Raw genomic sequence first — 16,521 nt, 5'->3', positions numbered from 1 at the left:
CCTCCCATGGAACTAAACCCGCATTACTTGCTGCCACTGATGACCTCCGTGCAATATCTGATCAAAGTGATAGGGCAGCCCCCATTCACTTAGATCCGCACTTATGAAAAAGTAAAGACCCTGCTTTTCTCCATCTAATTAGCCAGCTAGCTCTTTAGCCAGTCCACCCTCTATAAGGGTAAAAGTGTCCCTTGCGAGCACAAGGGGATTCAGGATTTCGTTCATTTGTTTTTGCATCTAACAGAGGTTTTGCCTTGAGGAACCTACCTCAAATCTCTTGGATACAAAAGTCTGCATTTTCCCTCATCCCCCTCTCTGCTTTCCCCCCTATGACTATGGGGTTTTGAATAAAATGTACTAGGGACCCGTGCCTTGTGCACACTTCTCGATAATTTCCTTTCCGTGTGTCTTTGAACACCCTTACTTGTACCGTTGTGGTTGCCTTTTGTACATTCATAATTTTTTCAGTAAGTAGTACATAAAATATTGAATAAAAACAAGTGTTTGGTTCAGCACTTCTGTGCATTGGTTTATGGTCCATTTTAAGGGCATTTTCAAAGAAACACAGTAGTATATCTCCCGAATATGTTGAGTATTGTTATTCCTTGTATTGCATGTAAGCGCAGTCAAACATGTCTGCGGACTTGTATTCAAACAACATAACGTACGTGTATCCGCTGTATCCCGAGTATTATTTTTTTTTATAAGAAAAATGACATTTACTAGATCTTGGATATATGTGTCAATAGTTTAGAACCTCATGTTATAGGTAACAAATTAATTGTTACACGTGTATATTCCTGGCCATGAAACTTTTGGGGTAATTCATGATACCCCTAACATGTACTTCCTTCTCTACTAAAAGTAGAAAAGAAATGTATAATAGATAGTTGTAATTTGGAAAACCGCTTATAGTTCGAAGTGTCTGTTGTCCTAACAGGCGTGGGGTCAGTAAGACTTGACTGAGTCATTTGCGTATTTTGTGTCCACGTCTTTGCGAAATCTCCCTACAGACCAGTCCGCCTCGGCCTTAGAGGGCCCTTCATCGAGTTCCTGAGAATTGGATCTTTTAGGAGTTTATGGTGCACTTAGATCTTACCACACAGTCTTATCAACTGAGCCAGGCGGTTGTAGCCTCGAATATTGTGCGGGCAGGGTCAATTTGTTAGGTATGTGTCCAGAAAGAGAATACAGTCATTTTTGTAAGATTTGCTGGTACTCTGACAGTAAAAGACACATAATTGATGGACGGAATGGAGAACTAATCCAATTATTCACCCCCGGTCAAGAGATCTGGGTTAAATTCATCATTCTTTTGCTCACCATGCCACCCCAGTTTAGACCTGGCCATATGCAAATCAGTCTTGACCCTGTGCCTCATGATAACAGTCCAGCCTGAACTGCCAAGCCAGGTCCTCCCTGGACCGGAAACAAGCGTCCTATGACCGGTTTCAGGGTTTCACCCCTCTTCAGCCAGGATAGCTTGATTCCAGTGGCACAGTGAGCCCAGAACCCACGTCTGGGCATACCTGGCGCACTTAGGGCGAGAAAGCAAAAGACACACAATTGATGGACGGAATGCAGAACAAATCAAAACATTCACCCCCAGTCAAGAGATCTGGGTTAAATCCATCATTCTTTTGCTCACCATGCCACCCCAGTTTAGAGCTGGCCATATGCAAATCAGTCTTGATCCTGTGCCTCATGGGAACAGTCCAGCCCGAACTGCCAAACCAGGTCCTCCCTGGACCGGAAACAAGCTTCCTAGGACCGGTTTCTGGCATTACAGTTGTCTTCAGCCAGGATAGCTTGATTCCACTGGCACATTGAGCTCAGGACACACGTCTGGACATACCTGGGGCAGACTTATTTGCATATGGCCATGTCTGAACTGGGGTGCCAGAGTGAACACTCCGTCCATCATCCCCTTTGGTTTTGCCCGGTACTCTGACAGTAGCTGATATCGCTACGAGAGTCACGTAGTGTTTGTTGGCAGGATATTTTCATTCTGGTCTTTCTGGTGTCTGCCTTCCTTGTGGTGTGATTTGGTTGGTTGATTGCTTTATTTCGATATGCATATATCATAAAAGCATTACAAAAAAATAAAACAGCATGTCGAAAAAGGGAGACTGTACATTTAGATTTAAAAAGAATAAGATCACAGTTAAGTAGAATAAATTATCTAAAACAGCATTAAATTGATACGGCCAGTCTTTTAAGTCGAATCAACCAAGCCCATTTAAAAAATTTAGAGACAGCACAAACAATGTTGGGGGCTGTATTAGTTAAAAGTATCCGAAGGGCAACTGTGTACTGGCGGGTGCCCAGTTCTCTACAAATTGGTTTGAGCCATCGTGATCTAGGGCGCCCATAATCCGGAAATTCAAATAGAAGATGTGGCACAGTCTCTGGTTTGTCAGGGCATAGGGCACAGTAACGTGATGCAGGCTCTGACTTGTTCCACCTGGAGCAAAGGTCGGCGAGGGGTAGAGTTCCTAATCGGAATTTAATGTACAAGGACCGGTCCATGGCGATGGTGATTAGGTCCATGTAAGGCTCAAGCGCAGCAACATCTTTTATGAGCAGAAAGGCTGCAGTGGCTTTGCAGTGCTGCTGGTTACTGGTGCGCTTCGCGGAGACCCATTCCCAATACAGTTTTTTCAAAGAGTCCTTTGGGGGGGCTGAGCGGGTAAGCCAGCAGGATTCCAAGCCTAGGTCCCTTAAAAGTTGGTTGGTAGCCCTGAGCCATTTGATCTTCCGCCAACCAGTGGAGCGCATCACCTCTGCTAACCCGTCAGCGTAGGGTTTTAGATCCGGAACCCTCCACAGGCGGGCCCAAAGCAGGAGAGGACGAAGTCGTGCCTGATCCCCAATTGCTTTGCAGCCTACATCCATTAGCACCGGAACTGTTGGAGTGCTCGACGGGATGGCAAGGAGGTCTTTGATAAATTTGTTCTCGGCCTTGCTCAGGGAGTCCAGTTTGCCTTGACCCCACAGTTCAGCTCCGTAGAGTGACGCGGAGACAGCTCGTGCTTTATAGATGTCGATCAGTGGGGCAACGCAATGTTTGGTAGAACTGCTGTACTCCTTGAGTAGGGCCCCTCCAACCCTTTTGTGGCCAATTATCATTTTGTTGATGTGTGCGGTCCAGTTCATTGAATCACTTAGACGGATTCCCAGGTAGTCAAATTCAGCCACTCTTTCAAGGGGGGTTGAGTTCAGAACAGGGGGACGGCCCAGTTTGCGGGGGGGGGTGCATGACTAAATACTTAGTCTTGTCCACGTTAATGACAAGGCCTCTGGTGGTGCAAAAGTGCTGGAAGCGATCCAAGAGTTTCTGAAGGCCTTGGGGCGTCTTTGAGATGAGGAGGGTGTCGTCCGCGAACAGTAGTGTTGGGATTTTTACGCCTCCCAGAGTGGGAGCGTCTGCTGGTTCGCCTAGCAGGTGCTCTACCACCCCATTAATATAAAGGGAAAATAGGGTGGGAGCCAACACACAGCCCTGCCGCACTCCCCTCTCGACCCTGATCTTATCGGTCATTTCCCCGTGTAGGCCCCATCTAACCTGGGCAAAGGTGGCATTATGCAATTTGATGAGCAGGTTAAGTATGTACGGAGGCATCCCTAAGCCGTGCAACACCCTCCAGAGTTCCTCCCTCGGAACCAGGTCAAAGGCAGTCTTTAGGTCTATAAAGGCCAGGTAAAGACTGCCTTTGCCTAGCTCCACCACCTTCCAATACAATACCATAAGCCTAAACACTTGTTCTATAGTTCCGGTACCTGACCGAAAACCGGCTTGCATATCGGACAAGATGTGGTTGTCATCCACCCATTCTAAAATTCTCCCCAAGATAGCTTTCCCCGCCAGTTTCTGACTCGAGTCTATTAGGCTTATGGGCCTATAGTTCCCAGGAAGGTCCCTGCACCCCTTTTTAAAAATTGATACTACCACGGCCCCTTTCCAGGAGTCAGGGACAGCACCTCCCATAATAATTGCATTGAGAAGGTCCGAAATCAGTGCCCCCCATTCATCTGCATAGGCTCGAAGGATATCTCCTGGGAGGCCGTCCGGGCCAGCAGCTTTTAGTGGCACCAGGGTTTTAATCTGGTTAGTAACATCCCGTGCAGAGAACAAGGCCAGGTCTCTGTCTAGGGTGTATGGCGGGAGAATGAAGTAGTGTGGCTCACTGGTTAGAGGCGGCAGACCCGAGAGCAGAGGACGGCCCGGGACCAGGGTTCGATTCCCGGCGCGGCAGGTTTCTGGACCAGGGTCAGCGGACTCGATAATTCTCTCGCCTCGGTGCCCACTCTGATCAGCGTTCACACTCGGCAACTCTGGGCATTAGCTTGCCTCATCTTCACTAACGGCCCCACCAGACCGCCGGGGATGCCTGGTCTCACCCTGGAGATACCCATTAAGGGACCATCTCTCAGGGAAGCCAGGAAGGGTTTCGCAGCGGTCGAAGCGCCTTGGGACCCTACGGGTAAGTAGTGCGCTATATAAATGCCTATACATTTAATGAAGGGATCATTGAGCTGGCCTTCGATGGCTGAATAGAGTGCTTGGAAATGGGTGAGCCAGGTCTGGGGATTAATGCTACAGGTCCTGAGTGTATCATCAGGACGACTCCTATTTCCCACCAAGTCCCAGAAGCCTTTGGCGTCTCTCCTTTTACTGGCTGCCAAAAGGTCCTGCCAGTAATTGTCCTCCCACTCCTTCTTTGCATTTTTTTGGCAAAGGGAATAGTGTCTTCTGGCCACCCTGGTCCTGATGGGCTTTTTGGATTTAACTGCTTCGATAAGAAGCGACTTCGCCTCCCTACACTTATCGTTAAACCAGCCCTGTCTAGCCCTTAAACGGGGATTCCTCCTATTAGTATTAACCGGGACTATAAAGAGGTCACTGATAGCCTGCGTTAGGGCACAGAACCTAGTAGTCACTAGGTGTGATTTGGAAACCGGTAGGGGGTGCTTTTCCAGTGCTAGCTTCACACATTTCTTCCTCCTTATGCTCAATAAATTTACGCCTAGATCATTTTATGGCACTCATTTTGTTCAATATTTGATGCCTTTGTAGCAATAGGTGGCATCTGCACAAAAGTGGTGCTTGACTGGAGCACAGTAAAAGGGCACTTTTAAGGACGTTTGAAGTTGTGCTCTTCTGACGGCACAGTGCAGTGACTGCACAGTCTTGAATGTGAAACACTAACTGTGATGCTGCCTCTCAGCATACACTTCAGTCACCATAATTGAATGATGGGGCTTTAGCAATTGATCTGTGACAATGGTCATCATAGCCCGTGCTTAGGGACTGAGTGGATATTTTGGTTGTTAAAAGTCCAACCGCAGTATTTTTATGGGTTACGAACGCCCATAGCCAGAAATGAGGCCACATAGAGGGTGCAATTCTCTGAACCAAAACAGAGATGGCCAAGTGGAAGGAAGCGGCCATGGTGAATACTCTTCATTGAAGGGGTGGCAACCCCCTCCCCAGTCTGGGTTGTAGGGGCAACGCCTCCTTGCTTTTATTATACCAATAGTGCATAATAATCTGCTATTCACTCTAGGTCCTGCGACAGTCTCTGTCTGGTGGCTGGCACATGCACCCAAAGGACCCTGGCTGCACCAGCTTCAGAAATAGATCACCAGGGCAGGAGATACTCCAGCCCTGCCCTTGGGCCCTGGCACGCCTGTGTGCCTCCCCCATTAATGGCCTGCTGGGCGTCAACTTAAGGTAGACATGGGCGCTGTGGGCTTAAGCCCTGCAATGCCCGTGGCCTTTTCCAAGCTGGTCACAGAGTTGGAAAATAGTGGGAGGAAAGCACAGGGATGAAAACCTCAAATCTGAGACTGCGCAGGTTCAGGGTTTCAGTTTTATTCCCCAGCTGGAAGCTGAAAGAAGCAAGCCCCAAATGGGACCTGCTGCAAGGTAAGCAAAAAGCTGTACAGTTTTTAAATGTTGGGTGCGCGGCATAGGGGTAAGTGTGTGTGGTGGTAGGGAAGAGCGTGTCTGTGAGAATCAGCATGTGGTGTGTAAGTGAAAGTGAGAGAATCAGTGGAGGGAGTCAGTGAGCGACAATGAGTGATAGGAAGAATGAGTGTGATGAATAATATAGAGGGAGGATGCTGGTGACTGTAACTGTGAGGGACAATGACAGTCAGTGGGACTGTGTGGGGGAATGACAGTCAGTGATAGTACATGTAAGACTTAATGAGTCACAGTCTGAGGGAATCCGAATGAGTAAGACAGAATCAGTGAGACTGATTTTGTCAAAGTGAGTCTTAATGAGTGGAACTGAGTAGGAATGAGTGAGAATGATTGAGCCTAGGTGAGTCAGGGAGACTCAATGAATCTGAGTAACATTGATTGACTGAGAATGAGTGAGACTGAGTGATTCAGAGGATGAGTGACACGGAGTGAGTCAGAGGATGAGTGACACGGAGTGAGTCAGAGGATGAGTGACACGGAGTGAGTCAGAGGATGAGTGACACGGAGTGAGTCAGAGGATGAGTGACACGGAGTGAGTCAGAGGATGAGTGACACGGAGTGAGTCAGAGGATGAGTGACACGAAGTGAGTCAGAGGATGAGTGACACGGAGTGAGTCAGAGGATGAGTGACACGGAGTGAGTCTGAGGATGAGTGACACGGAGTGAGTCAGAGGATGAGTGACACGGAGTGAGTCAGAGGATGAGTGACACGGAGTGAGTCCGAGGATGAGTGACACAGAGTGAGTCAGGATGAGTGACACAGAGTGAGTCTGAGGATGAGTGACACGGAGTGAGTCTGAGGATGAGTGACACGGAGTGAGTCTGAGGATGAGTGACACGGAGTGAGTCAGAGGATGAGTGACACGGAGTGAGTCAGAGGATGAGTGACACGGAGTGAGTCAGAGGATGAGTGACACAGAGTGAGTCAGAGGATGAGTGACACGGAGTGAGTCACAGGATGAGTTACACGGAGTGAGTCTGAGGATGAGTGACACGGAGTGAGTCAGGATGAGTGACGCGGAGTGAGTCAGAGGATGAGTGACACAGAGTGAGTCAGAGGATGAGTGACACGGAGTGAGTCAGAGGATGAGTGACACAGAGTGAGTCAGGATGAGTGACACAGAGTGAGTCAGAGGATGAGTGACACGGAGTGAGTCAGAGGATGAGTGACACGGAGTGAGTCAGAGGATGAGTGACACGGAGTGAGTCAGAGGATGAGTGACACGGAGTGAGTCAGAGGATGAGTGACACGGAGTGAGTCAGAGGATGAGTGACACGGAGTGAGTCTGAGGATGAGTGACACAGAGTGAGTCTGAGGATGAGTGACACGGAGTGAGTCTGAGGATGAGTGACACGGAGTGAGTCAGAGTGACACGGCGTGAGTCAGAGGATGAGTGACACGGAGTGAGTCAGAGGATGAGTGACACGGAGTGAGTCAGAGGATGAGTGACACGGAGTGAGTCACAGGATGAGTGACACGGAGTGAGTCTGAGGATGAGTGACACGGAGTGAGTCAGGATGAGTGACACGGAGTGAGTCAGGATGAGTGACACGGAGTGAGTCAGAGGATGAGTGACACAGAGTGAGTCAGAGGATGAGTGACACGGAGTGAGTCAGAGGATGAGTGACACAGAGTGAGTCAGGATGAGTGACACAGAGTGAGTCAGAGGATGAGTGACACGGAGTGAGTCAGAGGATGAGTGACACAGAGTGAGTCAGAGGATGAGTGACACTGAGTGAGTCAGAGGATGAGTGACACAGAGTGAGTCAGAGGATGAGTGATACAGAGTGAGTCAGGATGAGTGACACAGAGTGAGTCAGAGGATGAGTGACACGGAGTGAGTCAGAGGATGAGTGACACAGAGTGAGTCAGGATGAGTGACACAGAGTGAGTCAGAGGATGAGTGACACGGAGTGAGTCAGAGGATGAGTGACACGGAGTGAGTCAGAGGATGAGTGACACAGAGTGAGTCAGGATGAGTGACACAGAGTGAGTCAGAGGATGAGTGACACGGAGTGAGTCAGAGGATGAGTGACACGGAGTGAGTCAGAGGATGAGTGACACAGAGTGAGTCAGCGGATGAGTGACACGGAGTGAGTCAGAGGATGAGTGACACAGAGTGAGTCAGAGGATGAGTGACACAGAGTGAGTCAGAATGATTCAAACTTAATGGAAACCAGTGAGATTCGGGGAGTCAGAGTGACATTGAGTAAGAGAGTGGGGCTGAGTGAGAATGAATGAGATTAAGTAAGACCGAGAATGTGTGAGACTGAGTGAGTGAGAATGAGTGTGTAGGACTGAGTGAGCCCCCCACCCACGCCCGTCGAACTCACTGATGAGTTGGGCTCGCTCACTGGAATTCGAGCCACAGATTAAGCCCCTCTACTTTTAAAGGTCACCAGCCGCTGCTGCAGGCAGGTGAATTAAGGCAAAGAATGAGGTTTTGTTTCTGCTCTCACTTCGCTGTCATTCACCCCCACAAAGCACAGTGTTGAAGTACAACAGCAGCACACCAGATTCCTAGCTGTCAATGGGTCAGCCTTGCATTCCACTTCCAGTCTCATGTGTAGCACTGCCAGCACCCATACCTACAGCACATACTCATAGAGCAAACAAACAAACAAGTCAATGGAAGGAATTTGGGATTAATGTGAACCACTGGCAAACATGCCCGTTGCCTTTCGCCCGCTCTGCCACTAGGAGACTTGGTCCATAGCAAATCAATCTTGACCATGCTGCAGTAGAAATAGCCGGATCGTCTTCACACCGGAACAACAACCTCAACCCAGCCTACATCAGCCTTGTCAGCGAGGTATAGCTTGAGGCCTGTGGCACAGTAAGCACGGGACGCATGTTTGGGCACCCCAGTTGCACCCAGAGGGGCTAAATACATTGAACTAGAATACTGCCTGTGGCTGAGATTCATTCAAGCATTCCTTCCATCGCTTTGTTGTTTGTTGCAGAAGACACTCCACCTGGGCACAGTGATGGGGAGTCGAGTGGAGGTGGAGAAAGAGATGACTCACATTTTGTATTGTGTTGTGGTTTTGTATTGCATTTGCATGTATTTAGTGCTTCATACCCCCTAACGAGGCACTGCTTTATTTTTAAAGTTTTACATAGTGCAAACAAGATCTCGAGGGATATCAGAGCGCTTTACAATATGATGAGAGTAAGATGTGCATAGGCAGATGTGTAGCAAGCTACACTTTAGAAGGTGCTTGTTAAGAAGAGTAAAGGGTATTGGATTGCAGAGTACCCTATGCGGGAGGTGGTGTGGTGCTGTGTCTGACCAGAGTGCTGTGTGTTGCACTTATCCTGACATCCATCACTGCACCTCAGCTTGTAGTTTAATGAAGAGCAGTGAAGGAAAGAGCACCTGTGATTGACACGATTGTAATGCTGTATCTGGTTGGAAGGGCTTTGGTTATCAGTGTGGCCCATGTGGGAAGGGTTTTGATGCCAAGCATAGTGAGAAGTGAATGCTCTCTTTATTTCGCTGCAGTTGTACAGCTGCAGATATACTTGAAATAAAGCACAGAGAGAGATGTGAATGAGGTTTTGTTTCCCATACAGGAGAGGGAATGGTTTGAGCATCTTGGGTGGGTTTAAGAGACACTGAGGGAAGCCTCAGGAAAACAGTAGAAGCATGTAGCCATGGAAATGCAGCGTATAGTCCACCCAGGCATGACAGAGGAAACACCAACAGGAATTAGAGGGGGACTAGCCAATGAACGCTCGAGCCTGGCTCTAGCTCAGGTCAAGGTCCTGTTGGAACCTCCTGCCAAGCTTTCATGTGGCTTCTGCCTCTCTCCCTCTACCCGGGATGTGGTGTTACGGCCGGAACCGACGACTAAGGAGCTCGGAAACCAGGTTCGAGTCTCAACAACTGCTCAACATCATGTACTTCTGGGCAAATCACGTAATCATCCCATGCCTATAACCAATGCATGTGACGTTGTGTAATGTAGCTTGTGCTCATGTAAAGTGCTCCAATACATTCAGCTCGAGTTTACGCTATATTTTAAAAACTGCAAAAGAATGCACGAAGAGGAAAAAACAAAGCCCTACCATAAAAACAGCCAAATAGATACCCATTTACTAACTGATTTGTACAGAGTGAAACCAGAAAATCTGGATAAATCATGGCTTCCCTGCTTAAATTGTGTGATTTTGGGCAAAACATGCATTTCACCAAAACTCTTTTTTCTTCATTATTGCGTTTGAAAGCACATTTGAGTATGTGAGTTCAGACTACTAGTCTTATCACTTTTAATAAGTACTTCTCAGTGCAGTGCTGTGATTTTCCCTATTAATGTAAAAGCTTCCACATGTTAAAGAAATTCACTTTTTTTTAACTTTGAAGAGACTGTATCATATTTTATGTGCTTTGTTGTATGATTTACTTAAAACATATTTGCAGGGCTGGGCTAGTGCACTGGCTCCAAGATCCGAGTCAGACCCTTGGCTCTGCTCTTCCTGTTAATTAGTTGGCTCACCCACCTCTAACAGGAATGCACGAGTTACAGGCATCTTTTTGAAGGCTCTCTACAGCCCACTCAGGAAGGACAGAGACACAGCTTATAGGTATTCAGTTAATTGAGCCTGCTATGGTAAAAGCCCAACCAGGAGCGACAGAGGAGCATCCCACAGGAATCCACCGGTTACAGGCCTGGATCGGAAAGCTCAGTTTACTCAGTGTACAGTTTTCCCAGGAGTGACAGAGGAGCATCCCACAGGAATCCACTGGTTACAGGCCTGGATAGAATCCACCGGTTACAGGCCTGGATAGAATCCACCGGTTACTGCCCTGGTTAGAATCCACCGGTTACAGGCCTGGATCGGAAAGCTCAGTTTACTCAGTGTACAGTTTTCCCAGGAGTGACAGAGAAGCATCCCACAGGAATCCACCGGTTACAGGCCTGGATCGGAAAACCCAGTTTACTTAGTGTACAGTTTTCCCAGGAGTGACAGAGGAGCATCCCACAGGAATCCACCGGTTACAGGCATGGATAGAATCCACCGGTTACAGGCCTGGATAAAATCCACCGGTTACAGGTCTGGATAAAATCCACTGGTTACAGACCTGGATCGGAAAGCTCAGTATACTCAGTGTACAGTTTTCCCAGGAGTGACAGAGAAGCATCCCACAGGAATCCACTGGTTACAGGCCTGGATCGGAAAGCCCAGTTTACTTAGTGTACAGTTTTCCCAGGAGTGACAGAGGAGCATCCCACAGGAATCCACCGGTTACAGGCATGGATAGAATCCACCGGTTACAGGCATGGATAGAATCCACCGGTTACAGGCCTGGATAAAGTCCACCAGTTACAGGCCTGGATAAAATCCACCGGTTACAGGTCTGGATAAAATCCACTGGTTACAGACCTGGATCGGAAAGCTCAGTATACTCAGTGTACAGTTTTCCCAGGAGTGACAGAGAAGCATCCCACAGGAATCCACTGGTTACAGGCCTGGATCGGAAAGCCCAGTTTACTTAGTGTACAGTTTTCCCAGGAGTGACAGAGGAGCATCCCACAGGAATCCACCGATTACAGGCCTGGATAGAGTCCACCGATTACAGGCCTGGATAGAATCCACTGGTTAAAGGCCTGGATAGAATCCACCGGTTACAGGCCTGGATAGAATCCACCGGTTACAGGCCTGGATAAAATCCACCGGTTACAGGCCTGGATCGGAAAGCCCAGTTTACTCAGTGTACTGTTTTCCCAGGAGTGACAGAGGAGCATCCCACAGGAATCCACTGATTACAGGCATGGATAGAATACACTTGTTACAGGCATAGATAGAATCCACCGGTTACAGGTCTGGATGGGAAAGCTCTGTTCACGCACTGTACAGTTTTCCCAGGAGCGACAGCGGAGCATCCCACAGGAATCCACCGGTTACAGGCCTGGAAGGTAAAGCTCGGTTCACTCAGTGTTCAGTTTTCCCAGGACTGATAGAGGCGCAGCTGATAGGAATGCACTGGTCTCCAGAAGCCATTGTAAATCTCTATAGAGTCCACCCCAGATTTTGTAAAGCGCGAGAAGTCCCCATCATTCTTTGACCTCCCCTGTAAGATATCACTTCTGACCGCTAATGTATTGCGTCGCAGCATGTGGTTCGTCCCAAAGAATATCTGATTTTTTTCAAGGGGAATTATTTTGTATACCAATCTTATTAATTAATAAGACATATTACCCGTTATGTAGCATGCTTGCGTTTTCCTGTCAGACATCCTGTTTTCCACAGTTTTGGAAGAAAGGAGCTTTTCAAGGCTCTTCCAGAGAAAACAGTGGAGGCGCTAATAAAGTTACTTTATTGGAATGTCTATTAATAGATATTTGGCCCGAGAAATGAGGACTCCTGTGGGAAATATTTGTTTTCTTGTATACAAAAAAAGTTGAATGTCTGCTTAGCGTGCGGCGCCCTCTGGCGGCAATTTGTTATATTTGCTGTGCCGAAGGGAGGAGGTTCATATAAGGCCTGTCCTAAACCAGGAAGTGAACAGGAAAAGGAGTGGGCAGGAAGCCTTCGCTCCTGCAACGTTTCCTCTGGGCCTGAATTTCAGACTCTACTTTTTCAGCCGAATGTACACCTGTTTTTTTAAAGATGTTGACCACCTCGTGGTGGTCTACATTTTCTTTAGGCACCCAGGTAGTCAGTGATTTTAAATGGCTTCCTTCGGAAGTGTTTCCTTTCAGCGAGCTGCATTTAGCAATTGCTTGATAAATTTCTCAATAAATGCATATTTAAATATATCTAACATGAAAGGCACTGATTTATATGTATCGTTGAGTGCAAGAGAATTACAGCAAACCAAAGCAATTGCCTGAAATGTTTGGGTCCTCTGCAGAATGTTGTGAGGGGGCCCCCGAGAGTCCCATATTTAACAGATATTAATAGGGTCTGGGATAAATGGACCCCCTGAAGCAGGAGCGTAACATTGGCCCCTGCAGCTCAAGGGGCACCAGACCTGGTGGGGGAGAGGGGAGTTTACACTCAGCCCAAATCCAACGAATATGTGAGGTATGTGCAGGCCCCATCATTTTGCGTTACACCACTGTCTCAAAGGGTCGGCGTCAGCATGTACTGCAGGAGCCTGCGTTATGACGTCACCACATAAAGGCATTCAACAGGAAACATTTGTGTTCCAAAGCATACATGTATGAGTAATGAAACTTGTAATACGTACATACAAGGGATAGGGTTTTACTTATAGGTTGAACATTATTGTTCTGCTTTCTTCTGATAAATACGCATTTAAAATATTTGTCTTGGGCCAGCGCATGGAGACCCTTACTACCTACACCCTACGTGATCACGAGTGACGTGACCCGGCAATGTATTGATGTCCATACACCAATGTATGGGACTGGGCTGGGTGCTACAGGGGGCTATGTTCGTCTTACATTGCTTTTGTTATAAGAAAGTTCCAGCAGGAACAAGGAGGTGTGGCCATTCTCCGAGGTGGATAGTAAATGTGGGGTGGTGATGTGGGATTGACTGATAGAGGCAGGGGAAACAGCAAAGGGGGGATATTTCTGAATTGTTTCTGAATTGTTTGCCAGCCGAGATGTCCTCTCATCATTCCACCTGCCTGTCCCTTCCACAGGTTCCAGAAGCACGTGCACACATACCGGATCCTTCCTGACGAAGAGGACTACCTGGCAGTGCAGGTGAGCAGACTGTGCCCCGGCCGGGCGAGGTATCTTTCTTTACTAAGAGGCGTGCTATTTGCAGCTTTAATTAAGTTAGTTTTGTTTCTAATTATATTTTAGGCTCAGACTGGTGGCCCAGAAGTAACAACTTAAAGCTATCCACAGTCCTTGTAGATTCTTTTATGAGCCAGCCCCCTTTTGTTTTTTACTCCCCCATTTTCAAATCTGTAAGTGTAGAATGGCAGAAGATGTTCTTGGAATATCATGAGTAAATCCACTGCTAATCCACTTTGGGTTCCGTAGTAAGCGCTATACAAGTATAATTACAATTAGTCGCAGAAACCCGCCTAATCGCCTTGTTTTAAAGGTGTTGGTGTGTAACAGCTCAGCTTCGCTAAGGCCATCAGTAGTGAACTTACTTAGCAGTACAAATGAACCCACATAAACTGAACATTGGCATTCATTATCGGTCCAAGAGAGCAGAAAACGTTAGCTGGTGGGGCGTTCATTTGAGAAGGAATTTAATGATGACTTTTGTCGTATCTAGACATTTTTTAATTAAGCAAGAGCACATTTGTGAGCTAGACTAGTGCAACAACAGTCTCGTCTTGATATTGCACGAATCACACCGAGCGAGCAGTGGTGCAAAAAGCGATATCTAAGTGCTAATGTAACTTTCGATGTTTAACATGCATAAATTGTAACAGGCTAAATCTTGAAAAAAAAACTATAGAAAGAGAAGACCTCTGAAAACATCCGAACAATAACGCCAGTACTTTCAGTGTTTTCAAAGCAGTGTTAAAACCGCAGTTTGGAGGAATGCCAAATACAATTCCCCCCACTGAATTTAACCAAAGGAGAATCCACTGTGGCAGAAGCAGAAGACCATCCAGAATGAGCTCGAAGGCGGACAGTAGTTCCAAAAGCTATGTTTCAAAAAATAAAAGTTAAAAAAGGGAGTTGCAAGGAAATGATAGAAGCATGTTGTAGTGTGTGCATTCTAGTTTATGCACGTCACGTAGACGTGACGTGCGGCGGCCATGTTGGCGCGCTGCGCGCGCATCGGGCATTGCGTGCCGAGGAAGGCAACGAGCGGCAGCGCTGGCCGGCGCTCCTCTGAAACGTTATAATTTGATTAAATAAATCCTTATTGAACCCTCAACCAGCATCCTGCATATCATTGATAGCATAAACATTACAGTGGCGACGAGGGTGGGAGGCTCCAGCTGGCCAATTCAGCAGGAAAAATCGAACCCCCCCCACGTGGGCAGCAGCAGGGTAGGTGACCCTCCGACCACCTGGAAATAGCGCAGAGCTGCCTTGCTCGACCAGATTGCAGAGGGCATAAGGGGGCACGACTGAGCCCACCAAGGCACGACAGCAGAGGAGCGTGGCAGTGCCACAACCACCTGAGGGGCGGCGAAGGGGCCGGATAGGCGGCACAGCGCCCCGCAGAAGATAAGCCTACCGCGCAGACCTTCCCACGACACCGCGGAAGGGAGGAACAGCGCTGGCTATCAAAGAGGAGGAGGAGGGGACCAGCACTGAGAGTCCCCAGGAGGACGCCAATACAGAAGCGAAGGACAGCACCCCAGGGAGTCCCACCAGCAAGGACGTCAAAGCGACGGCGATCAGGGAGGTGAGAATGAGCACGCCAGCAGGCTATGCGATTGCACCAGTGCAATTTCTGCCGAAACCTGGGGACCCCCTGATGAAGTGGGAGGATTGGAAAGAATATATTGACAATTTCATAGGGGTCCTGGAGGACGAAAATGAAGAGTCATTCACCCCCCAAAGAAAGAAACGGATCCTGTTACTGAACCTGGGACCGGAGGGTCTCAGGATTTACAAGAGTCTGGTGCCCAAAATGAGGGAAGACACCGATAAGGATGTATATGCCCATGCATTGGAAGACTTGGACGAACGTTATCGCCCCACTATCTGCGTATCAGTGGACAGGTTTAACTTCCAGCAGAGAAGACAAGGGGCTGGAGAAACCATAGAAGAATATGTAGCGGCCTTGAGGAAGCTAGCTGCTCCATGTAAATACGCACTGTGGGAAGACGAATTCATAAAGGACCAGATCGTGATGCATACTATGAGCACAAACGTCCAAGACAAGTTATGGGCCAGCGGCGACACCACACTCAAAGACGTAATGGTCATCGTAAAAAGGGCGGAACTCGCAAGGAGGTGCGCTGATGCGACCAAGAAAGACGTAGCCCCCCAATGATGGTGAACAGGATACAAGAGGGAGACCACCGCAAAGACCAGAGAGGCAAAGACCCAGCGGCCAAAGGCACCAACAGATGGCAAGGAAAGCAAACAGGCAATGATGGCAAGAAATCATGCTACAGATGTGGCAGTTGGTCCCACGACGCACGCGATAGAAGATGTCCCGCGTTCCGAGCCAAGTGCCTACACTGTGGCATCTTAGGCCACTATGAGAAGGTGTGTAGGAAGAAACATCCCAAGGAAATGGTGAAATGCATCGATCAGGGCGAAGAAGACCTGGAGGAGGTCGCAGAGGAAGAGGTGGTCACCGTCTTATGCATATACGACCAAGTACTGAGCGTAGAAGGGAAGAAATCCACAAAACCAGTCCTGGACATGTCTATGGGTGGAATCACCATCACTGTGGTGGCAGACACCGGATCCCCATTCACCATCGTCCAACGGGCAGTGTGGGAAGAAATGTTCAGACCCAAGTTGGGCCCGGAGTTGGAGAAACTAGACATTCGGCCGGTCACCTACAATGGCGACCGCATTCCAATGGTGGGGTTCCGACGCCTGTTGTTCGAATTTAGGGGCCGATCAGCATGGTGCAAGCTGTACATTGCAGAGAAAGGACCCTCCGTCCTAGGATG

At 48.2% G+C, this 16,521-nt stretch overlaps 1 protein-coding gene across 1 annotated transcript in view; it reads left to right on the top strand.

Annotated features, from left to right (window-relative positions):
• INPPL1 (inositol polyphosphate phosphatase like 1) overlaps positions 1–16,521 on the top strand; it is a 755,507-nt gene that overhangs the window by 237,245 nt on the left and 501,741 nt on the right. Inside the window, exon 2 of the mRNA XM_078658619.1 lies at positions 13,609–13,672. Coding sequence (XP_078514745.1) covers positions 13,609–13,672 — 64 coding nt within the window. The remainder of the gene's footprint in view (positions 1–13,608; positions 13,673–16,521) is intronic.

The sequence above is a fragment of the Lissotriton helveticus genome, chromosome 8 (genome assembly GCF_964261635.1).
Source record: "Lissotriton helveticus chromosome 8, aLisHel1.1, whole genome shotgun sequence".
Taxonomy (NCBI): domain Eukaryota; kingdom Metazoa; phylum Chordata; class Amphibia; order Caudata; family Salamandridae; genus Lissotriton; species Lissotriton helveticus.
The sequence above is the reverse complement of the archived record's forward strand: the minus strand, read 5'-3'. Positions and strand labels throughout refer to the sequence as shown.